This window comes from Nuphar pumila, chromosome 5 (assembly GCF_984573655.1).
Source record: "Nuphar pumila chromosome 5, dmNupPumi1.hap1.1, whole genome shotgun sequence".
In the NCBI taxonomy this organism is placed as follows: Eukaryota; Viridiplantae; Streptophyta; class Magnoliopsida; order Nymphaeales; family Nymphaeaceae; genus Nuphar; species Nuphar pumila.
This window is the reverse complement of record NC_143253.1, coordinates 20,617,144-20,643,452: the sequence shown is the minus strand read 5'-3', so window position 1 is coordinate 20,643,452 and position 26,309 is coordinate 20,617,144. Positions and strand designations below refer to the sequence as shown.

At 35.2% G+C, this 26,309-nt stretch overlaps 1 protein-coding gene across 2 annotated transcripts in view; it reads left to right on the top strand.

Annotated features, from left to right (window-relative positions):
• LOC149837050 (uncharacterized) overlaps positions 1–23,968 on the top strand; it is an 81,144-nt gene extending 57,176 nt beyond the window's left edge. For both annotated transcript variants that reach the window (XM_090005784.1, XM_090005783.1), the window contains 4 exons: positions 8,568–8,683; positions 22,648–22,706; positions 23,414–23,504; positions 23,582–23,968. In XM_090005784.1, the coding sequence (XP_089861910.1) occupies positions 8,568–8,683; positions 22,648–22,706; positions 23,414–23,504; positions 23,582–23,809 (494 nt within the window). In that variant the 3' untranslated portion in view covers positions 23,810–23,968. The remainder of the gene's footprint in view (positions 1–8,567; positions 8,684–22,647; positions 22,707–23,413; positions 23,505–23,581) is intronic.
• Positions 23,969–26,309: the final 2,341 nt, after the last annotated feature.

Below are 26,309 nucleotides of genomic sequence, written 5' to 3'. Positions count from 1 at the left end.
AAATAATTATGTACTTATCATGTCATTTTGATCTTCTTGGCTTTCATCAATATCACCTTCATCAATTTTTTGAACCAAGTCCAATAAAAAAATACTCATCTATTTCATTAGAGTTCTCAATCTAAAAAAACTTTCCTTTTCCAAAAAAGATACATTTCTTGACACATAACTTTTTAGTTTTAAAATCAAAGCATCTATAGCCTTTTTGGTGATTTGCATATCCTAAAAAAACACAAGGAATAGCACAAGGAGAGCGTTTGTCATTTTTGTCAGAAAAAACAAAACACTTGCACCAAAAAACCCTTAACCTAGAATAATCTGGAATTTGTTTGAAATTTTTTTCAACAAGAGATATATTGTTTAATGAAGAGGATGACATTCTATTAATAAAATAAATTACCGTTAAACTAGCTTCGGCCCAAAAGGTTTTTGGTACTTGATGTGTAATAAGTAAAGTTCTTGTTGTCTTTATAATACGCCTATGCTTTCTTTCTGCTAAGCCATTTTGTTGAGGAGTATAGGGACATGATCTTTGATGCGTGATACCGTATAGATTCAAATAATCTTTAAATTCTTTTGATAGAAATTCTCCTCCTGAATTGGTGCGAAAGATTGAAATATCATTCTTAAATTGATTTTGACTAAATTATGAAATATTTGAAAGTGTGAGAAAACTACAAATTTATGCTTAAGAAAATAAATCCAAGTGTGTCTTGTAAAATCATCTACGAAAATTACATAATACATAAAGCCACCTTCTGATATAATAAGTGTGGGTCCCTACACATCCGAATGTATTAACTCAAGTGGTCAAGAAAAGACAAAGGTTCTTTCTTGAAAAGGTAATCTTTTCATTTTACCAAGAATACATTTTTCACATGTAAAGTTTTCAAAATTACAAAAATTTTCCATCTTTGGAAATAACTGTATCTTGGATATACTAGGATGGCCAAGTCTTTTGTGTCGTAGATCTAAGTCCATTTTCTGAACATTACAATATAATGTATTGGGTATTTTCAAAAAATCCACGTAGTATAAGCCTCCTTCTCTATGACATTCTCCGATCAGCTTCCCTGACTGGTGATCCTGCATTCGACAACCATGAGAGGGAAAGAAAATATTACATCCATGGTCAGATAATTGAGAGACAGATAAAAGATTTAGATTAAGTTTAGGAATATATCTAATTTGTGGAATACAAAAACCTTTTGAGTTTTGAGAAGTATTTGCAAAATTTCCTATTCATTTAATTTCAAGAGATGTTCCATTAGCGGTAAAATATTTGACCCACTTGAGTTATGATATTCGGATAACATATCAATATTTGGTGTCATATGAAAAGAGGCACATGAGTCAAGAAGCCACAGAGATTTATCGGGATCAGAGATGCTGACGGAAGAGACAACAACCCTAGTGGATGAAAGTGCTCCTTTGAGTAGATGTTGAAGTGCCTCCACTAATTGTGTTAAGGACATGCTTCCAATGGATGGTTCACTTGATTCTTGTGGACGTCCGACAGAGGCAACCTTCTTCTCGTAGGGTTTCTTCAATTTCGGACAATAAGTTTTCACATGTCCCGGTTCTCGACAATAGTAACAAATGACTTTTCTCTTTTCAAATTCATTTCCTTGTTTTTCATCATTTGTCCTCTCATAGTGTGGAGGTTTCTATGTACGGACATAGTTTCTCGGTCTAGATACGGCTAGAATCGAGTCATTATCACACTTGGAGATTCTTTTTTTAAGCCTATTCTCTTCCACACTTAATTCTTCTATCATGTCTTTTATTGAAGGAACCTTTCTTCGATCAAGAAAAACAGATTTGGTTGATTTAAATTTCGATTTTAATCCTTGAAAAAAATGCTCCGTATTTATTTGGTTTTGACAGAGTTTTATGTCTTTTAGACAATGCCACTTTAGTTCAAGAAGAGCCAACTCTTCCCATAATTCGGACAAGCTATTATAGTACTCTCTAATGCGCTTGTTCCCTTAAACCATATTTCATACTTTATATTGTAAATTGCACACATGTGCAATGTCTTTAAGAGAATACATTATCTTAAGATAGTCCTAAGTATTGTTTGCATGTTTAACTTTTTGCAAGACTTGAACATTTTTTGATATCGACACTACTAATGAGCCAAGACTTAATCTTGGCATGTCCCATTCTCCATTCCTTCTACTTTTTTTTGTAAGTGGTAATGACTTTATTTTTTCTCAACCTCCGTAAGAGGTATCTCATTCTCACCTTCTATTTTTGTAAGAATTAGTTTGGGTTCCGAATCGGTCCCATCCACTAATCCCCACAACCTCTTTTCCCATATAAGGTGCTTCATAATTGAAGTCCATGTAACATAGTTAGAATCGTTGAGCTTAATAGGTTTAATGGTGACATTATCATTGCCATCCATTTTACAAGGTTTGAAAAGGAAAAATTAAAAAAGAGAAGAAAGGAGTGGAGAAGAAGTGAGTGAGAAGGAGAATGGATAATGAGTACTCTGTCACCGATTAACGAGTGCGAGACCTCCTCTAATCTTTTACACGATTTCACATACACTTGAAAAGAACTTCACTTCTTTTTCAAACTTTGAATGTCACATTTCTCGATGTACCGAAAATAAACTTGGCTTGATCACCAAGCTCTTATACCATGTAAGAAGATGAGTTCTTGGATCACCACCAAACAACACTTCAAAGAGCTCCAACCAAAGTGTAGAGAAAGAATATGAAATGAAATATGCTGAAAAGCAAAGAGTGCACTAGGCACTTACAACATCTACTAATGAACAAACAAAGAGGGGCTAATACCCAAACCCACAAGAGACAACACAACATAAAAATATAAATGCCTCTTATTGAAAGAGAGAGAGCTCTCAAGAGTAAGAAATACAAGAGGGGAGCACCCCTATTTATACACAAGAGAAGGAGAGGGAGAGGGCCAAGAGGCCTTAAAAGGAGAGCCACCTAGGGGGCTCCCCATGTAGTCGTTGGGAGCCCCCAACGGTCACTAATGTGACCGTTGGAGGCCCCATCGACTACATGGTGGGCCCCCCTTTTAGTGAGCAAAAAACAAAAAATAAAAAATATATTTTACAAAAAATAAAGAGAAAAATAAACTAAGAAAAACAAGTACCCCTATCGGGTACTTGTGAAATGACAGAAATACCCCTATCGGGTATTATATATATATATATGAATTACATATATTTTAACACCCTCCCTCAAGCTTTACGGGGATATAACCGAAAGCTTGTTAAGGAGAAACAAAAACCGAGGAGCCGCAAGAGCCTTAGTGAAGAAGTCCGCCAACTGGTACTCAGATGTGACGTAAGGTAGTGCTATAGTTCCTCTTAGGTATTCATCCCGAACGTAATGGCAGTCCATCTCAATATGTTTAGTACGCTCATGGAAGGTGTGATTGCTTGCAATATAGATTGCGCTTTTGTTGTCACAACACATCTTCGAAGGAGTAGAGATGACAATACCCATATCACTGAGGAGGCTTCTTAGCCACACAAGTTCCATGGTTGTAGTGGCCATAGCACGATATTCTGCTTTCGTTGAGGACAATGATACTTTGTGTTGCTTCTTGCATCTCCACGAAATCATAGAGTCACCTAAGAAAACACAAAAACCGGTAGTTGAGACACGGTCATTGGGATTTCCTCCCCAATCTGCATCAGTATAAGCAATTAAATCAAGTGACGAGGCAGAAGAAAGAAAAACTCCCTTGGTTATGGTATTTTTGATATATCTGACAATCCTTAAGACTGCATTCATGTGCACGGTTGTAGGTGCATGTTGAAACTGACTGACAGAGTGGACGGCATGAGCAATGTCTGGCCGTGTGATGGATAGGTAGGTTAGAGACCCAACAAGTTGCCGGTAGGGAGTAGGATCCTCGAGAGGTGTTCCATCTTCCAACCTTAATTTTGCATTGATGACTTCTGGGGTTTCTGTCTTCTTGTCATCGGAGATACCCGATTTGGAACAGATGTCAGCAGCAAGTTTCATCTGAGAGCGAATATACCCTCGAGGAGAGTACGCCACTTCAATTCCTAAAAAATATCTTAAGAAACCAAGGTCAGACATATCAAAATTTTCTTTCAAAACCTTTTTAATATCATTAATGCCTTGCTCATCACTTCCTGTGATGATCATATCATCAACATAAAGTAGTAAAATAACTACAGAAGACCCTGCACTTTTCACAAACAAAGCAGTGTCAGTATAACATGAACGAAAATTTAAACTTGTCATTACATTACTAAATCTATCATGCCAAGCCTTTGGAGCTTGTTTTAAACCATATAATGCCTTTTTAAGTTTAAGAATTTTATTTTTACCAATACATACTCTTGGTGGGGGATCCATGTAAACTTCTTCATTTAATTCGCCATTTAGAAATGCATTCTTAACATCAAGTTGATAGATAGGCCATTTCTTTACAGACGCAATAGCAATAAGAGTCCTAACACTAGTCATTCTAGCAACAGGTGCGAAGGTTTCTTCATAATCTATACCATATTCCTGAGCAAACCATCACTCTTGGTTTTAATTTTGAAGACCCATCTACATCCTATTGATTTCTTTCCAGTGGGTAACGAAGTTATTTCCCAAGTTTTTGCTTTTTCAAGGGCACTAAGCTCTAAGTTCATGGCTTCAACCCATTGGGGAATATTTTTGGCCTCATTATAGTGTGAAGGTTCATGAAATGAATGTAATGCAATTAGACATGCTCTATATCTAGGAGTTAGGGACTCATAGGAAACAAACCTATTTGGAGGATTGGAGATCCGACTAGATCTCTTTAAAGATGTTTCTTCAATGTCGGATCCTTGAGAGTATTTTTCTAAGGCACTTATCTGAGTTTGTTGACCACGCCTAACATATGTTTGGATTGGTCTATTATTCTCATCTACAGCATTATCAAGAGGGATTTCCTCTAGGTCATTCAAAGACTCATTAGAGATTTCCTCTTCTTGAGGAGTCTCATCTTCTTGAGATAGAAGATCAAATAAAAAAGTATATTCACTTTCGTCAATATCTTTAGTTTTCACAAAACCATTTTCATTTTCCAAAAATGTTACATCTTTGGATACATAGAGTTTGTTATTTTTCAAGTCAAAACATTTAAAACCCTTTTGATTTTCTCCATAACCCATGAAGACACATTCAATAGCTTTAGGAGATAATTTGTCCCGTTTATGAGTAAGGACAAAACATTTACATCCAAACACTCTTAATCTATTGAAGTCATGTGTTCTTTCAAATAGTTTTTCGTATGGAGATGTATTTTGTAAGGATGAAGATATCATTCTATTTATTAAATAAGTTGAGGTTAACGCCGCTTCGGCCCAAAAATTCTTTGGAATTTCTTTGGAAATAAGGAGTGTCCTAGTGGTTTCCATGATATGTCTATGCTTTCTTTCGGCCAAGCCGTTTTGTTGAGGAGTCCTAGGACACGATCTTTGATGACAAATCCCATTTACTTCTAAATAGTTTTGAAATTCATTTGATAAATATTCTCCACCCGAATCGGATCTAAGAGTAGAGATATTACTTGAAAATTGATTTTTAACTATCATATGAAATTTTTTAAAAAACTCAAAGACTTCGGATTTTAAATTGAGAAAGTAGATCCATACATACCTAGTATAGTCATCGATGAAAGTGACATAATAGGAGTACCCTCCTTTAGACATGACGGGGGAAGGGCCCCAAACGTCCGAATGGACTAACTCAAAAGGTCTTTTGGATACAAAAGTCCGGTTTGGAAAAGGAGTAGATTTCATTTTGCCAAAAATACAATTCTTGCAAACAAAATGTTTCTCATTACAAAATTTCTTTCCAAATGGAAAGGAGTACATTTTTGAGAAACTTGGATGTCCAAGTCTTTGATGCCAAATATCAATATTTTTATCTTGGACATGGTTACAAAAAGAGTTAATGGGGAGTTTCAAGTTGCTCATGTAATAGAGATCTCCCCTTCTATGGCCTTTCCCAATCAGCTTCCCGGACCGGAGATCCTGTATAGAGCAATCCTTAGTTGAGAAGGAGATTTTACATCCATGATCGCATATTTGAGCAACAGAGAGGAGATTTAAATTAAGTTGAGGTACAACTCTCACGTTTGGCACAAAGAAGTCTTTTGAAAAGTTTAAGGTTCCAAGACTTTTAACTTGTAAAGATGTACCATCGGCAGTTGAAACATAGGAGTTTTTAAAGTTATTACATAAATCGGAAAGCTCATTTTCAAGGGGGGTCATATGAAAGGAAGCTCCAGAGTCAAGGATCCAAGACGACATACCTGGAGGAGAGGAGGAAGCTACGGCGGCACCCGAAGTTGATGGAATCTTGAGTAGAGTTTGTAGTGCCTCCGATAGTTGAGCAAGAGAAAAAGAGTCTGTTCCTTTGTTTCCTTCCTCCTTCTTTTGAGTAGCTTCTTCGACGGAAGCAACTTTATTTTTTGGTGCTTCATTCAACTTAGGGCAATTAGGTCTTATATGACCCGGTTCTTGACAATGATGGCAAATGGCTTTTCTATAGTTGCCATTATAGTTATTTTGTCTTCCAAAATGAGGAGGTTTGTAGGTTTTTATATGGTTGCCGGGTTTGGATACGGCCAAGACATCATTTCCTCCTTTAATCATGCCAAGACGGGTTTCTTCTTGGCATATTTCGGCTATGACATCTTCCAAGGGAAGAGGCTTTGATCTATGTAGGAGGGAGGATCTCACTTGTTCATATTCGGGCCTAAGCCCATGTAAAAATTGGAAAAAGTGTTCTTTTTCCATTTGTTCTCTCCTTAATTCCACATCTATACTAGAAACCCATTTTGGTTCTAGTAAGGATAGCTCATCCCATAGAGGGCCAAGAGTGCTAAAGTAATCCCTAACACTCATTTCTCCTTGCTTGATAGTCCGGATTTTTTCTTGAAGAAAGAATTGACGAGCAAGGTCTTTTTGTGTAAACATACCTTTCATGAAGAACCATGCTTCATTTGCCATCTTAAATTTGGCAATGTTGGCGCAAATCTTGAGCTCCACATTATTCATGAACCAAGCAAGAATCTTGGCATGCTTACTCTCCCAATCTTCTATTTTAGATTGGTGATCTTCAATGGCCTTTATGCGGGCATCACCTTCAAGAGCTTTTTCTTGATCGCCTTCCATCTTAGTTAGTTGGAGTTGTGGTTCCGGAATGGTGCCCATAACGTATCCCCAAAGCTTTTTCCCTTTGAGGTTGTTTTCCATGGCGGCGGCCCACATCATGTAGTTGGAACCATTGAGCTTGAAGGAGAGATCAATATTTTGTTCTCCTTCCATAACAACCACTTACAAGAGAATATCAAGGAGAGAGAAACAAAAAAAACAAATATAGCTACACCACTAGCTATATTAAAAAGAAGAGCATACACAAGGCTTTGATACCATGAAATGAAATATGCGGAAAAGCAAAGAGTGCACTAGGCACTTACAACATCTACTAATGAACAAACAAAGAGGGGCTAATACCCAAACCCACAAGAGACAACACAACATAAAAATATAAATGCCTCTTATTGAAAGAGAGAGAGCTCTCAAGAGTAAGAAATACAAGAGGGGAGCACCCCTATTTATACACAAGAGAAGGAGAGGGAGAGGGCCAAGAGGCCTTAAAAGGAGAGCCACCTAGGGGGCTCCCCATGTAGTCGTTGGGAGCCCCCAACGGTCACTAATGTGACCGTTGGAGGCCCCATCGACTACATGGTGGGGCCCCCTTTTAGTGAGCAAAAAACAAAAAATAAAAAATACATTTTACAAAAAATAAAGAGAAAAATAAACTAAGAAAAACAAGTACCCCTATCGGGTACTTGTGAAATGACAGAAATACCCCTATCGGGTATTATATATATATATATAAATATATATATATATATATAAATATATATATATATATAAATATATATATATAAATATATATATATGAATTACATATATTTTAACAGAATACTCACAAGAACCACAATGGTTCATACAAAATACCCTAAAAACGGTATGCAACAACAAAGAGAAAAAAAATATATTATTGATTGAGAATCTCACTAGAGAAAAGCATTACATTATGAGGGGGAAAAGCCCCATATTTATACACAATGAATGGGCTTGAAGGAGGGAGTTGTTGGCCTTCCAATGGCTCTAAATAGAGCCGTTGGGAGCCCAATGTCTCTTTGTCTTTTTGACTAAGTCAAATATTGACTAGTCAAAAAGACTATAAAGTAAAAGTAAAGACAAAAAAAATCCTATTCTAACTAAACTAGGCCTATGCTAACTAAACTAAAAATAAAATAACAAAGATCCCTAGTTAGCCTAGGTTATTACATATAATTTAACAGTGTCATATTTGCTGGTTTGTAAAGTTACTGAAAATTCTTGTTGGAGTAGTTCTAGCAAAGTCATGATTGCATGCTTCACAATGTAGTTTGGTAAATAAAATTCTTAGAATGAATTATTTAGACAAATATTTTCTTTGTAAGCCTACATATTTTATTGATGTTAAGTATCCATCGCCTTAAAACTTTTATAGGTTATCCATATCATATGGAGGGGTTGACATGCTTGAGGATTAGCTCTGACTCCACTCTTGCTGTAACTGGTTCAAAGGATGGCTCTGTTCATTTAGTTAATATAATTACTGGCAAGGTGTGTATCACTTTTAACTCTTGAACAGGCCTGCATTCCTTTCATCTGTATCATTCATTGTAGTCTATTAACTCTACTTTCTCTGTGTGTGCAACTTCAATTGTTTGACACCTAGTTCTTTAATTCTGCATCATGATATATTCATTGCCTTAAAAATACCAAAGCTTAAATCTCAATACATTAATGTCTCCCTGCTATTAGGTATTATAGTTCTTAGCAAGGTTATTTTAGTTGGCTATGCTGGTCATTTGTACAGCTTGTGTGCCAGGTTTGCTACTGCTTGAAGTTAGGCATGCTGGAGGCAGAATCATTTATATATACAAGCATACAATATTACATGTTAGCTTACTTATACCGATATTCAGTAAAAGGACAGATGCACTACCTACAGAAAGCATAAGCACTTGACTTTATCAAAGAATATCTATCACATGTAACACTGATAAGAGATTGAATGGGACGTATGCCATGGCACATCATATAAGAGGCTGAATTTAATGTCCCAGAAGCATGTACATCAGCAACGTCTGAAGAGTTGCAGGTGGAAATCCCTAGGTAGGCAGCTCCTGAAGCTGAACAAACTGGGTTTCATGGTACAACTATTGATCTATATATGTTGATATGACATCCACCCATCTCAAAAAGCCAAATAAATGGTGCGACAAACATGAGAGAAGTGCGTTTTACAGCCATTTGTGCCACCATCAATAATCAAAGATAATTAAAGACATCTGAATAATTAATTAAATGCATGAAACATTACCTAGATCAATGTGAAAGCATATGAAGCAATCATACCTATGTTTCTTGGTAAGTGTAAGCATCCATTCTAGTGGTCTGAAAATGGTAAGATGACAAATGGTACAGTCTAATAAAGTACCATTTACTAGAGCCATTTGCAATGTATTGAGAAGCCCTTGAATCTATGAACAACTGTTGATATAAACTAAACTACCACAACTGAAGAAGGCACTTAGAACCAAACAATTAGCAGCCTTTGGACAATTGTAGAGCATACTTTTTTTGGCTGCCTTTGTCTGAAATCTGAACTCAGAAGTAGTCTTAACATGTTGGAAGCATTGACCAAGGACATGCAAATTGTTGCCTGTAACTGCAGACTTCAGATTTTGTGGTGGTATCTTCTAGGTTGAATCCCAAATAGTTGATTATCAGTATTTGGAAATGGAATGGTTGGTATACATCAATAAGGAGATTAAGGGTGATAACAAATATATATCGATTTTTCTGAACACTTAATTAAATGTTGTTTGCAGAGGTAAACTTAATATGGAACAGAAGGCACCAAAGTTTGTGATTATTTGTTGATAATAGCTGCAAATATGGTATCCAAGTTGAAGTATAGATCTAATATTTTATCTAGTTCTTTCAAAAGCTTTAAGGTATGTCAAGCTGCCCAGGTGCCAAGGTCTCCACGAAATGAGAAGCAAACCTCACAAATAAATGATCAAATATTACAAGAAAATCAGAAAATGTGCTTGATCTATGAAATGAATTGGTATCTAATAATTTTGAAGTTTTAGATAACAAATAGATATGTAACTAATCAATATTTGTTTAGGTAGCCTTCTAAAAGAGAGTATTATTTATCAACAAAGGTGAAAAGAGGAAGATATAAACAGTTGGTGTTTTGTTTATTTGAAAAAGTGGAACCATTTCTTTTCTTCAATTAGAATACATTAGGTGAAACCCCCTTTAAAATTCTTCTTAATAATGTCCAAGGGGTTCCCCCTTATTTAAATAATTAATAAGAAAATCATCTCCTAGTTCCAACAAAAAGTCGTTACCTTGAGACAAATGTTTAACAAAATCAACCTGTGAAGGGTATATGGCAACTCTTATAAGAAAAAAGACAATTGTTGGAAGAAGATTTCCTTGTATTTTGCGGATAGTTTTAAGAGTAGTTTTCAGGTTGTATCTGAAATGAATTAGGGATCTTCGAAACACGAGCTTAGATTCACAAGGGAAAGTGTCAAGAATGACACTAAAGCATAACCCTTAAAAAGGGTATAACTGGAAGCAAAATAAAAAGAAAAAAGGTATTCTTTATTGATATGAAAAACCAATTGCTTAAGAAGCATTGGAATAAAATACAAGAAGGGCTGCACCTTTTTATATACACAGCTGAAAGAGGACTCAATAGAGCTGTTGGACACACCCCCTCAAATTTACGGTACAATTATATATATATATATATATATATATATATATATGTACAGTTTTACATTTTAACATTCCCCCTCAAACTTACGGTACAATGAGTGAAAGTTTGTCTAAGAGAAAGTGAAATCGGGGAGCAGCGAAAGGCTTTGTAAAGAAGTATGCTAACTGATATTTTGTAGTGACATATGACAGATCAATTATCCCGTGTAGATATTCCTCTCTGACGTAGTGACAATCCATTTCGATGTGTTTGGTGCGTTCGTGGAATGTTCTGTTACTGACAATGTAGATTGCACTTTTGTTGTCACAACACATCTGTGAAGCCTTTGTTGCTTCAGCTCTCATGTCAGCAAGCAATCATCGGAGCCAAACTACTTTCATTGTCGTGGTTGCCATGACTCTGTATTCAACTTCGGTGGATGAGAGAGATACCTTTTACTGTTTTTTACACCTCCACGAGATCATTGATTCTCCTAAAAAAACACAAAAATCAGTGGTTGAGTGTCTGTTATTGGGATCACCTCCCCAATTAGCATCAGTATATGCAATTAAATCAAGAGAAGACGAGGAAGATAAGAAAAGTCCTCGTGAAAGAGAGGACTGGATGTATCTGATAATACGCATGACTGCTCCCATATGAACAGAAGTAGGAGCATATTGAAATTGACTTTCTGTGTGAACAACCTGTGCTATATCTGGTCTGGTAATGGATAGATAAGAAAGTGCCCCGACAAGCTGTCTGTAAGGAGTGGGGTCTGCAAGAAGTTCTCCATTATCAATCTTTATTTTAACATTAACAACTTCTGGAGTGTCGATTTTCTTATCATCAGTAATACCAGACTTGGAAACAATATCAAAAGCAAATTTAGTCTGAGATAATAAATATCTTCTAGGAGAATAAGCAACTTCAATGCCTAAATCAGTCATTTCAAAATAAGATTTAAGGAGTGTTTTGATCGTTTCAACTCCCTGTTTATCGCTTCCGGTGATGATCATATCATCCACATAGAGAAGAAGCACAATGGTCCCTGCATCAGAATTCTTAATAAACAAAGCAGTGTCAGTTAAACAGAATTGGAAACCAATATCAATCATAACACGACTAAACCTATCATACCAAACTTTCGATGCTTGTTTAAGTCCATAAAGAGCTTTTTCTAAGCGAAGGACTTTACCCTTAGGAGTACTTAGACCAGGAGGGGGTTCCATGTATACTTCTTCAACTAGATTTCCATATAAAAAGACATTTTTGACATCCATTTGAAAAATAGATCATTTTTTATAGAAGTTAAGGCAATTAAGGTTCGGACAATTGTCATACGAGCCACCGGAGCAAAGGTTTCTTCATAATCAATCCCATATTCTTGGGCATAACCTTTGGCTACTAATCGGGCTTTATATCTTTCAAGAGTACCATCACTCTTGGTTTTAATTTTATAAACCCATCAACATCCTATTAGTTTTCTTCCCTAAAGGAAGATCTTGAATAGTCCATGTAGAAGCCTTTTCAAATGCATCTAATTCAGCTTTCATGGTTTCTATCAATTTGATATCATTTTTTGCTTGAAAATATGTGGATGGTTCTTCATATGAGTGAATAACTGCCCTATATGTGGGTGAGAAGGATTCGTATGATACAAACTTTCCTGGAGGCCTTGAGACTCGGGATGATTGTCTAGTTGGAATGTTAGAATATTTTTCAAGTGCACATGGAGGATTAGACTCTTGTCGTTTGGAATATTGAATACTAGTATCCCTATGAACTTCTTCATTTTCAACATTATGATTAAGATCAATAATTCTTTGATCATCATCAAAGTTATAGTCATGGTCATATTCATCAGATGTTGATGTTAGATCTAGCAAAAATGAGTACTCAGTGACGTCTTTTAATTTTCTAAAATCAAGGAAGCTCTTCTTTTCAAGAAAGAAAACATTTTTAGACACATATAGTCTATTATTTTTGAAGTCAAAACATCTATAACCTTTCTGATTTTCAGCATGTCCTAAAAAGGCACATGGAATCGCACGAGAGGAAAGTTTATTATTTTTGTTAGTAAATATGAAATATTTGCACCCAAATATTCTTAGTCTAGAGTAGTATGGAGAAATGTTCATAAGTTTTTCAATGGGAGTGATATTTTGTAACGAAGAAGATGACATCCTATTAATAAGATAGGTAGCAGTTAAGGCAGCTTCTGCCCAAAAGTCTTTCGGGACTTGATTTGCTATTAATAAAGTCCTAGTGGTTTCTATAATATGACGATATTTTCGTTCCGCCAGTCCATTGTGTTGAGGTGTATAAGGATAAGATCTTTGATGTGTGATGCCATGCAATTTAAGATAATTTTGAAAATCTGTGGATAAAAAAAACTCTCCCTGAATCTGTGCGAAAAATAGCAATATCATTTTGAAACTTACTTTTAACCATATTATGAAAAGTTTGAAAGTATGAAAATACTTCAGACTTATGTTTGGGAAAGTAAATTCACGTATGTCGGGAGAAATCATCGACAAAAATAACATAGTAAACAAATCCTCCTTTAGAAATTTGTGGTGCAGGACCCCAAACATCCGAGTGTATTAATTCAAGTGGTCTTAAAGAGAAAAAGGTTCTGTTCTGAAATGGTAATCTTTTCATTTTGCCGAGAATACAATCTTTATAATAAAATGATTCAGAGTTACAAAATTTCCCTAGATTTGGAAAATGTTGGATTTTGGCTATATATGGGTGACCAAGTCTCTTATGCCACAGTTCCAACTCTATTTTCTGAATATTATAACAAAAAGCTTTCTTCGACATTTCCAAAAAAATTCATGTAATAGAGTCCTCCTCCTCTATGGGCCTTCCCCAATCAGCTTGCCTGACTGGCGATCCTGTACCCAACAACCATGAGAAGAAAAAAAAATATTACACTCATAATCAGAAATTTGAGATACAGATAAAAGATTTAAATGTAATATGGGAACATGTCTAATTTCTGGAATAGAAAATTTCTTTGTTTTATAAAATTTTTCAAAATTTCCTATTTCTTCTATTTCAAGAGAAGTCCCATAAGCAGAAAGACCTTTGACACACTTGTTTTGTTTTTAACACATTTGGATAGACTTTGATTATTTGGGGTCATATGAAAAGATGCACCAGAGTCAAGAAATTTTACATAGATCAGAAAAAGATGAGGCAAGAGGCACCTTTGATGAGAGGCTGAAGAATCTCCATTAGTTGGGCCAGAGAAACTGGTGCATCCTGATCTTTAGGCTCCGATCCAGCAATTACAACTCTTTTTTCTCTCAGTTCCTTAAGTTTGGAACATTGTGACCTGTAGTGTCTGGGTTCATGACAGTGATGACAAATAACTTTCTTCTTATCATAGTCACCATTTTGTCGGTTAAAGTGAAGAGGCCTATATGATCAAACATGATTCCCTGGTCTAGACACGGCTAAAATAAAATCATCTTCAATTTTCGAAGAATCTTTCCGAAGACGATTTTCTTCCATTGTTAACTCTTCAATAGTTTCAACAATAGAAAGAATTTGTCCCCGGTGAAGGAGGGCCGACTTAGTGGTTTCAAATTCCAGCCTTAATCCAGTGATAAATTGGTAAAAATGTTCGGCATCGAGTTGTTTCTGACGAAGCTCGATGTCTTCGGCACAATGCCACTTTAGTTCTAAAAGGGAAAGTTCTTCCCAAAGTTTGGACAACCCATTGTAATATTCACGAATAGTTTTGTCTCCTTGTGTCATCATTCGAACTTTTTCTTGGAGGTTGCACACGTGTGAATATCTTTAAGGGAATACATATTCTTAAGGTATTCCCATGCCTTATCAGCATGATCAAATTTGGCAAGACTTGAGCATTTTTTAATGTCAACGCTATTGATAAGTCATGACATTATCTTCGCATGAGATATTCTCCATTCTTTCCATTTATTCTCGTACGAGGCAAGAGCCTTGATTTTCTCTTCTTCCGATAGAGGGACCTCTTTATCTCCCTCTTTTTTAGTAAGAGATAGCTTAGGTTTCGAATCAGAACCATCCACAATCCTCCATAGGCCTTTTCTCCATATATGGTGCTTCATGATTGAAGCCCATGTTACATAGTTTGTATCGCTTAGTTTCATAGACATGATGGTGACTTTATCATTGTCATCCATTGATTACAAGGAGAGAAGGAATAGGGATAGAAGAGAAACGAGAAGAGAAATGAAAAAGAAAAAAGAAAAAAGAAAAAAGAAAAAAGAAAAAAGAAAAAAGAAAAAAGAAAAAAAAGAAAAGAAAATACAATACAACAAGATGTGAAATCTTCCCCAATGAAGTGATAAAACACTTTTCTTCAAGTGGCGAACACTTTTGCAAATGGGCACGGAAACCGAGACAGCTTTTCCTCAAGATCTAATACTTTCGCGGCTCTGATACCATGAAATGAAATAGGGATCTTCAAAACACGAGCTTAGATTCACAAGGGAAAGTGTCAAGAATGACACTAAAGCATAACCCTTAAAAGGGTATAACTGGAAACAAAATAAAAATAAAAAGGTATTCTTTATTGATATGAAAAACCAATTGCTTAAGAAGCATTGAAATAAAATACAAGAGGGGCTGCACCCCTTTATATACACAGCTGAAAGAGGACTCTATAGAGCTGTTGGACACAGTCCAATGACTCTAAATAGAGCCGTTGGACTGTGTCCAACAGCTCTTTTGCTAGTCAAGTCTGGACAGGACTTGACTAGCAACTGTCATTCTAGTTCAAACTGAACTAGATGACATAAAGACAAAAAATAAAAATAAAGGAAAAAAGTTACAGAAAAGAAATATATATATATATATATATATATATATATATATATATATATATATACAGTTTTACATTTTAACAGTATCAGCTGTAATTAGAACATAATGCAGGCATGTAAAATGCAAGGGTCTTTTCCTGCAAGATGAAGGCAGACATGAGTTCTTACTTCTGGACTAGGCATGGGATCTGGATAGTTTTCCTATTTGTAACAATTCTTTCACGTCCCTGTAGGGTGCACAAGAACATTAGTCAAAAGTTGTATTCGAATAGAGTTATGTTAGGATCTTAAAAGAAGTCCGCACTAGTTTTCAACCTGGAGAAAAAGAGTGTTGGAGACACCTCCAATTTCAAATGTATTATCATTAGTAGGAAATGCTTATGGAATAATTGCTAAATTCCCCTTGACACGCTAAAAGAAATTCTTATTCACGTCTGGACATGCCACTTGCTGAAGATGAAGCTTAGAACTTAGTGAGGGATCTTGGTCATAATGTGTGTGCCCTGGTGCTACGGGCGTGGGGTTAGTGCCACATTTGTTTCAAAATTGGGAAGAGGGGGTGGGACAGAGGATCCAATCAGAAAGGCCAGGACTAAGTGCTTATAAGAAGAGAGAAGATAAGGCCTTTCCATCTTCGGGACATTGATGAACCTCCTGGGAGGGGAGCCTCATCTGAAACCCAAGCACTCACTGTCCTCAACAGAGTGAGTTTGTCATGAGCCCAAGTCTTTTTGGTAATGAGCAACTTGCACATTGGGTTGCCCCATCCGAAGCGGCTTCCCTTCATTTGTTGCTAAGCCAAGTTCCCAGGACTTCGAGTAAGCTCGCGCTTTCTTGAAGAATCCTGCACCCATGGGCTTATAGCCTGGCAGGCCTTCCTTTTCTGCAGAAGCTTAATGGGCATTGCCCCGTTCCTCAATCAGATGTTTTGATGTGAGCTATACTCTGTAAGGAGCCACACGGGCGTATGGCTTTGCCTTGCCATTAGATCTCTCTTCTAGTGTGGCTCAACCATCTTTGGTAGACCCTTTGTATTCAGTGTCTCAAAATGGATGTTTTGGAATGTTTATGCTGTTGCAGGAGGATATATATGTATTTTTAAGATTGTGGTTAAAAAATAAACCGAGATATGGTTGTCATGGCTTCTATCCCATGTTTCAACATGATGCAAGCCTGTTAGATGTGACACTTTACCAAATTTTAGTTCTGCAACTATGCACTTCAAAAATATCATTGCTCATATGCTATGTACCAAATGTTCGGAACTACATAAGCATAGCCTGATAGGCTGAGCTTCTCTCTGACCTGCAATTGATGACTATTCCTTGAATTGAAAACAAGCCGATTGTGCCATTTGAGAGACCTGAATGGTTACAACATGTGAAAAAGAAAGAACTGAACAAAACACTTGAAGGATTCTGAGGTTTTGCAACAATATTTTGATTATTTGTACTTGATGAACTTTAGAAAACAGAAGCCATACAAAATATTCAAGGGCATATGCAGGCCAGTAGTAATTTTCTCACCTCTCTGTGACGATGATTATGACATTGTTAGCCTTACCAACATCAATTGTTTTATATTACTCCCATATGAAGGCTATTGATCTTTTAGCATAGTTTATGTAGTCAAAAGCACTACACGGTGCTTAATTGATAGACCCCTAGAAAGACTAGTCTAGGACTAGGCGGTACCCAATTAAAAAAAAATGTGTATACAAAATATGCATAAAAATATGTTTAATTCTTTTAGTAATATGATGTTTTATTACACAAGTACAAAATTACACATGCTTTCACAAAATATACATAACCAGAATATGCATATATATAATTTTACACACACACACACACACACACACACATATATATATATATATATTCAATTATTCATAACATATTCAGTATAACCAACAAAATATGTTTTCAGACTTTCACGGAAAAATTGATTTTAACACATGTATATTTTATTCATGGCATAATCAAAATATGTAAACACATTTATTTATATATGCAAAAAATTCATACTTTCAGGCTTTCACAGAAAAAATCATGGATCTCACTTCACGTTTTACTTAATGATGCAGTAATTGTTATTACATATGTATCTTGATATACAATTTCTCATAGAGTATGTTAAATTGATGTTTCCAGATCTCAGTAAAGATTAGGAAAAAAGAGATATACCAGATGACTCTCATGACATAGAATTCTGTTAGCATGTGTTCATTGTGAAGTTAGAAAGGTACTGCAAGAACTTTGAGCTTTTCAAATGACAATTTAATGAGTTATAATAAATGCTTTTATTTTACTAATTTTATGAAATTAATGTTTTTCTGCAGGGAGAAAAAGACCATGATTGGGAAACACGACCAATAACAGAAAATGACATAAAAGATGCTACTGATGACGTGCTAATGTTAATTATGACATTAGAGATTATTTTAGACAGTATCCCCCAAAAACGTATACGAAATGCAAAAACTGTACAAGTTCAATTCTTGATGAAAGTCCTCAACTGTTTTTATACTAAATATAGTTGTTTTTTATTAAAAACACTTTACATAATTTTAGGTAGGGACATGGTATTGAAGTTTAAGTTAGATGGCTTAACAAAGCGCTTGCACAAAAGTATTGGAATATAAGGGTTCATGAAGCACATAGTTCTTGAACGTTTCAATGGTGATGTCAACCAGATAAAACTTAAGGTTCTGTTTGAGGTAAAAAAGAAATACATGCCTTTCTTTAGTGAGAGATGTTCTGTTTTTTAACAGAGTCATGCCTTTCTTTAGTGAGAAATGTTCTTGTTAGGGCATGTCTTTGTTAAAAAAAGAATGTCTCACTAAAGAAAGATATGCCTTTATTAAACCATGTCTTTGCTTTTAAAAAAAAAGATCTCTCACTAAAGAAAGACATGTTTTTCTTTTTTACCTAAGTTTTAGCTGGTTGACATCATCATTGAAATGCTCATGGACTATGTTCTTCATGTACCTTTCTATTCCAATACTTATGTGCAAACACTTTGTTAAGTCATTTAACTTGAACTTTGCTACTGTGTTCATACATAAAATTATTTAAAGTGTTTTTAATAAGAAAGCAACCATAGTTAGTAAAACACAATAAATAACTATGATCCAGAATTGAACTTGTACATTTTTTGTATTTCACATTACCTCTTGGGGGACATTGTCTAAAAAACATCTCTAATGCCATAATTGGCACTAGCATGATTTATGTCATCTTTGGTTATTAGTCGTGTTTCCCAATCATGGTCTTTTTTCCCCACTAGGAAAACATTAATTTTATAAAATTAGTAAAATAAAAGAGTTGAATGCAACTCATTAATTTGTCATTTGAAAAACTCAAGGTTCTTGTAAGACCTTTTTAATTTCATAATGAAAGAATGTAGCACAACAAATTTTTATGCCATGAGAGTAATCTGATCTCTTTTTTCCTTATCTTTAATGAGATTTGGATCAGGGTTACCAAAAGCGCCCATAGACATGGGGAAGTGCGCTTCCCTAAAAGGCGTTTTGGAAGAAAGAAACATGATGCTTCCAAAATGTTAGGGGAAGGGAGCTTCCATTTTGATGGAGACACAATTCCCAACTCTGGGAATCATGTTTCCTTTATTTTGGGGCTTGACCAATTTTGCCCCTTATGTACTTGTTTTTTACCCAAAAAAAGAAACTAATGTTTTTAAAAGGGCAAAATTGTCTTTCATGGAATTTTTTTGTTAAAGACGAGTGGAGGGAAAGGGCGAGGGTTTTACGAGTTCTTACTCTTAGGGTTTGTGAGTGGTCTCTCTCATTCTCCGACGACTCCGACAACCATGGGGGATCAAGTATGCCCTCTCTCTCTCTCTTGCTCTCTCTCTCCCTCTTTCTCGCTCTCACTCTCTCTGTCTCTCGCTCTAACTCTCTCTCGGCTTGTTTCTTTCTCTCTTTGTCTGTCGCTCTCTTTGTCTCTCTTGCTCTGACTCTCTCTCTCTCGGTCCGTCCCTTTCTCGCTCTAACTCTCTCTCGGTCTCTCTTTCTTGCTCTGACTCTCTCTCTTAGTGTGTCTCTTTCTCTCTCTCTCGTTCTCTCTTTCTCGTTGTGACTCTCTCTCTCAGATAATTTTTTTTTCTTGTGCTGGTTCATGAGATATGTTATAGCATACCATGGAGAATTTTTTTTGAAACATGAATTTTGTTGCCATTGAAATTTTTCTGAAACATGAATTTTGTTGTTATCCATTCTTAGAAGCATTTATTGGTGCAAATTGTAAAAGTCTTAAAGATTTATTTGTGCAAATTGTATAAGCTGCAAAATGTGTTTTTGACTTGTTGCTATATGTTTTACACGAGGCTTCATTGCTTGCTTATGTGGTGCAGGATTCCAATATCACTATTTTGTCTTGCTTTGTGTGCATGGACCATCCAGCTGCGCTCATGTTTTATTTTTTTAATGATAACACAAATTTTATATTTTGGTAAATTAAGAAAAATATAATTACATTTTCGTTTCTTGTTCGATTCCTATTCGCTTCCCACTCGAATCCTAGGTCATTTCTTTCTTCATTTTCTCTTTGAATCCTGGTTCGCTTTCGGTTTGATTCCTAGGTCACTTCCGATTCGCTTCTCTTCTCTCTTTCGAGACGATTCCCAGTTCGCTTCTAAGTTGTTCTGCGCTTCCTGCTTTCTAAAATTTTAGAAGTGCCTCACTTCCCGCTTCTGCTTCCCGAATCACTTCTCACTTCCTCGGCTGACAACTTTGATCTGGATACATCAATTTCATATAATTCATGAGATCTTGTATATCAAGGTACATCTCTATTAACAATTCCTGTATCATTGTTTGCTCACTATGTTGTAGCATCTGGTTTGTAGGTACATTGTGTGTTTCACATTTTTTGTACTTTTATTACATGTACTTTTTGTGTTCAATGATATAATCTATGAATTATGCATCTTGTCCAAAAATACGTGTACTCTTCTGATCTTGGATTTGTTATGAATATTACTTTTTTGTCTGCAAAAGAAAAGCAAATACTAATTTATAATTGAAAACATATATTAAATTTTTTAAGAAAAGAAAACATATTGCATAATGTAAACAAAAAAGAAATATATGTGACACCTAGTTTGCTCTTACACAATTCAAGACATGATTGCTAGCAAAAAAACTAGGCTTAATGCATCCATTGGGATAGATTTAGTGAGAGATGTTCTTCACTTTTGAGCACCCAGGAGCATACTAAATCGTGTCCCAACACCTCCAACCTCTCTCTCTCTCTCTCTCTCTCTCTCTCTATATATATATATATATATATATATATATATATATATATATATATATATATACCCCACACAAAAGAGGGGGAGAGAATGTTGTGGTTCCGAACTATAGTACCTTGTCATTCCCAATCTTGCAGCTTTTTCTCTTTGAGATAATTTGGGAGATTGCCTTGTTCAATTCCCAATTCTTGATCTTTTAAATAAACCAATGGACCATCTGGATCACCTCACAAATGCCTTTTTTTTTCTGTTCTTTTGTCTGCGTTGCTCGTATTGGAATATGTAGCCATATCTCGTGAGAAATCTGGTAACTTCAATCTATTACACATGGAAAAAAGAAATAAAGGAAACACCGAACAATTCCAAACTTAGCAAAATGAGTGGTCACAATCTATCAGCAAACTTCAGCAATAATGATAAATTACTAGTTAAATATTATATAATGGAGTATTAATTTTTGGTAATAGGTGCATTACAAAGTCAACTGTCAAGCACAATTTACTAATTAGTAGTGTTACAGAAAACATGAGTAGAGAACAATGACAAACCTACACAAAGATGGACAAGTATTAAAAGTTCGTGTAGTCAAATTAACTGGGCATGAGAATGGCCATGCATGTATATAACGACTAGCAGTAAACAGAGCCCAGCCCTACATAGAAAATCCCACATAATTCACCACATACATAAATTGTGAAGAAGACAATGGATCAGTTTGGAGTCTGGACACACTCATCATTACCTAGTAAATCAAGCTTAATGACGAAAAGCACAGTAACACATACATATATAAGTAACATATTACATAATCAGTAATACTAAACACACTTTCATGCTTTTATAGAAAAGTTTGCAGAAACTCACACATATATACAAATAAAAATGACATATATATCTCTCTTTCAGCCTTTAACAAAAAAATTCACCAGAAACAAAGTAATACACATATATGCAAAAAACATAATCAATTAAAATTAACTGTGCATGCTTTCAATGTTTCACAGAAACAATCCCAAAAGCGAAGTAACACAAGCTCATATACATAAAACATAATCAATATATAATTACTAAGCATGTTTCCATCATTTCACAGAACAAATCACAAAAACATACAGATATATAATTATAAAAAAAAATGGAACACATAATAATAAAAACTTACTAAATTTCCCTTGCACCTTGGTGAGGGCAGCTTAGTCAGCAAAATTGGTACCTTTTAAGGTACCCACCTAGGATTTGCAAAGCTAGATGCCTAGGCCAACTAGGCAGACTAGTTGGCACCTAGTCAGTGTTTTTGACTACATGGAGCATAGTTGAAGTGCAACTATGTTGATTGTGTGGGAGCGAAACTGAAGTCATACCTCATTGGAGTGAACATGTGTGCTCTTTCTTTCAAGGGGAGAAAAGAAGATGTTTATCTCTTTTCTATGGGCTATGGCCTTTTCTGCAAGTAGCATATTCATTTGATGGTAGATCTGTAATTAGAAAGGGCAGACATTCCATGCAATTCTAGACTTTGAATATTTGGTCAGTTTCTGGGTGCCATTGTATTTTTTTTCTGGCATGCATTTTTTTGCTACATTTCTTGAATAAATGTGATCAAAGGAATTTTGGAGGGTGTATGGCATGTTTGAAACCAAGTCTATTTCGAGCCCATTTTGGAACTTTTAAGAGGTAGTCAACTAATTCGTGTTATTTTCTTGGCACAGGTGATCAGTTCTCTTCTTGCTCATACCAGTTCAATTGAGTGTGTTGGACTTTCACAAGGGTATGTTTGATATGTTTGGCTGTATTTATTTCACACGAATACTTCTAAATATAAGCTATGGATATTTGCAAGGACCTATTGCACCTGACCAGAATGTTGATCATTGTGCATAATGTAGAAAATTATGTTGAAATAAATGGATCTAACTAGCATTGTCAGGAATATTTTGGTGTAGTATCTGCATATGATGATAATTGAGCATTGACAGATTTTCTTTCCACTAACTAAGCAACCTAGGGGATGACTGGCCTACTATATTTTCAATAACATGCAGTGGAAATGTTTGGTTAGGTAAATGGATGAGAACTGGGAAGAGTAGCTGGATAAAATAATTGAGATGCATCACAATCTGTGAAAACGTAAGGACAATGAGCAAATAAAAGGGTGGGTTTAGGAGTCTAATTCATGCATGAAAGCACTGTTAGCTTTCAACTCCTACTTGAAAGTTTTAAGTTTATGATTTTTACTTATTATGTTGCTTTCCTAAATAAGTTAAATCCTGGCGGTTATTTATGTTACTATGCGATGTTTTATTCAAATTTACAAAAAAACCATGATTTTTGTATTTGCCAAACTTACCTGTAATACTTGTAACAAGTAAAATATCCATGATTCTTGCCGTAGGGATGCTTGATTTTTGCTTAGTGGGTATGTCATTATGCGTCTTTTTGAATTGTTTTCAATGCAATCACCTACTCTTGTTGTAGTTTTCATTGGGCTGCAACTGGAGGCATGGACCAAAAGCTTATCATTTGGGATCTGCAACATTCATCGCCGCGCAGCACCTGTGACCACGAGGCATGTTGAAGTTGTGTTAAAAATTTTCAGGCCATTTAATAAATTTTACTTTGCCATGACATCATCTGTGTTAGCAGGAGGGAGTGACTTGCTTGTTGTGGCTCGGGTCGTCCCAGTATGTAGTTACTGGCAGCGTCGATGGAAAAGTTCGGGTTTGGGACAGCCTGTCTGGGAATTGTTTGAGAACCTTCTCTGGACATTCTGATGCCATTCAATCTTTGGCAGTCTCAGCTGACGGGCAATTTCTTGTCTCAGTTTCACTGGATACGACTGCCAGAGTTTTTGAAATTGCTCAATATTGTTAAGAAAAGAAAATTCATGGTAAGTTATATAGTCAGTGTTTCTGTATTCAGGCTTTAATTTTTGGTGGCATTTCGTCTCTGAACCACCAAAACTTATTGCTGTACACTTGCTATACATTGATCCAATCTGCAAAAATAAAAACTAACTTTTTGGTCACGTCTAACATGATCTATTTTCTAGTTTCATGCATTAAAGTATTGCTAAAGCATCCTCATTTTTATGAATTGTGCTCATTGGCCTTTCACTACCTAGAAAATCGAAACTTCCAATATATTGGAAATGAGTAAACCTACTAACGATATAAATAAATGAAAATAACCATATTGTCCTTGCAAAACAGTGTGCTTCTCCAAATGCCTTGCCAATTTGATGAAATTTCTCACATCCAAAATCTTCAATTATTAACTTTTTTAGAACATTTTTGCCCTTATAAGAACCTGTTGAGGTTTGCGTGGTAGGAAGTTTGCAACCTTCAATAAAAAGGAAATCGCCTGGGGAGCTTGGCAAATATAGTATGACTTTTGTTAAGATATCCTTGGAACCTCCTTTAAGTAAATACTCCTTAAGGAGATTCACAAATGTGTGTTGACATTTCTGTTGTGAATGTTCTCGACCTTTACACTCTTGTTCAAGCTTTGCAATTATAGTACGACTCTTACAAATATAGTACGAGATTTGCGAATAAAACTTGCGAACATATTTTAACTAAATAGTTTTCATGTATGTCTGCAAATGTGTGCTACCTGTTGTGAATGTTCTCGACGTTCGCACTTTGATTCAAGCTTCACAAATATAATACAATTTTTGCAAATATAATATAATTTTTGTGAATAAAACATGTGAATCTCTTTTAACTAAATACTTCTCACATTAACATCCACAATCACCTATTACAAATATCTTTGACGTTCACACTCTAATTTGAGCTTTACAAATACATTACGATCTTCACAAATATAATATGACATTCACTATGAAAACTTGCGAACATCCTTTAACTAAATACTTTTTACGTACATTTGCAAATGTGTTGACATTTGCAAGTACTTATTGCGAATGTCGTCACTCATCTTCTCACCATTGTGAATCTATCAATGTTTGAATGCATATATTGTGGATGTATAAACAAATTGTTGCATATATATATATATTTATTGTGAATGTATGGATGTATATACAAATTATAATAAGTTTTTTTTTTCAATTGAATGTATATAAATAACAAGTGTTTAAACTGTATTCAAACATGAAGAAATTTACACATCGGAGTTTGTGAATGTCTTAATGTTATTTATGAATTGTGATATAAACCTTAACAATTAGATCACATTCGCACGTCAGTTTCACAAACCTTAAGATATTCGTAACTAATGACTTAGCCTTATCAATTGGACAATATTTACACATTAGAGTGTGCAAACCTTAGGACATTTACAGTTGAGGACTTAACCTTATCAATTGGACGACATTCACACATCAGAGTAGGTAAACCTCATGCCATTCGCAACTGAGAACTTAATCTTATCAATTGGACTATATTAACAACCTCAGGATATTCACAACATATGTTTTTAAAGTTCGCATCACATATTTGTGAAAGTCATTTTTAACAAAAAGGAGGTTCGCATACAATCAACACATTTACGAACCTGAAACCATATTTGCGAAGGTGAACACGTATTTATGAATGTCATTCTTCAAGAGTTGCGAAGGTCAGGACATTTGTTTCACACATTTGCGAACTTCAACATGTATTTGCTGATGATATTTTTCAACTTTAAGTTACTGTATACTTAAAGGAGATTCATATCCAATTAGTTGGGACATTTGCATCACATATTTCCGAACTTAGACATGTATTTGTGCATGTCCTCTGTATGCGAAGTATGATCGATATTTGTAAATGTCTTCTATTTCGTATAATGCTATATGCGAATATCATCGCGATTGTCAGAACCTGCTCTTATCAAGGTAACCATTTATATAATTTTGTTACTATCATCCACAAGCAAACTATACAATAAATTTTACATAAAGAAGATAATATATAATAAAAATTGATTAATAATCACATGTTAATGTCAATGTCAAATTTGCAAAACATTCAATTACATATAAAAAATAACTCAGGCAATATCACATTTCCTTAATCTCAGCTTCCTCATCAAGGTCCTCCGACGCCTCTACTTTTGCTTTCTTTTGTTTGTTGTCCTTTGGCTTTTATTTAGCCTCTGGACATTTTGTAGTAGCTGGCTTCACCTCCCTTGCCTTTGTTTAGTGGTGCAGTCTTTTTTGCTTCTTTGCCTTTTCCTCTGCATTCTTTTGAGTTTTCTCTTTTTGCAATCATTCTTTCAATTTATCATAGTAATTGCGCATATGCACCCTACAATGTTTTGCATCAGCTTTAAAAAAAGTTATTAGAAAACAACTGATTAACTTATATCCAAAAAAACAATAAAACATAACATATAAAGTCGTACCTGCGTGAAATCGAGTTTCATG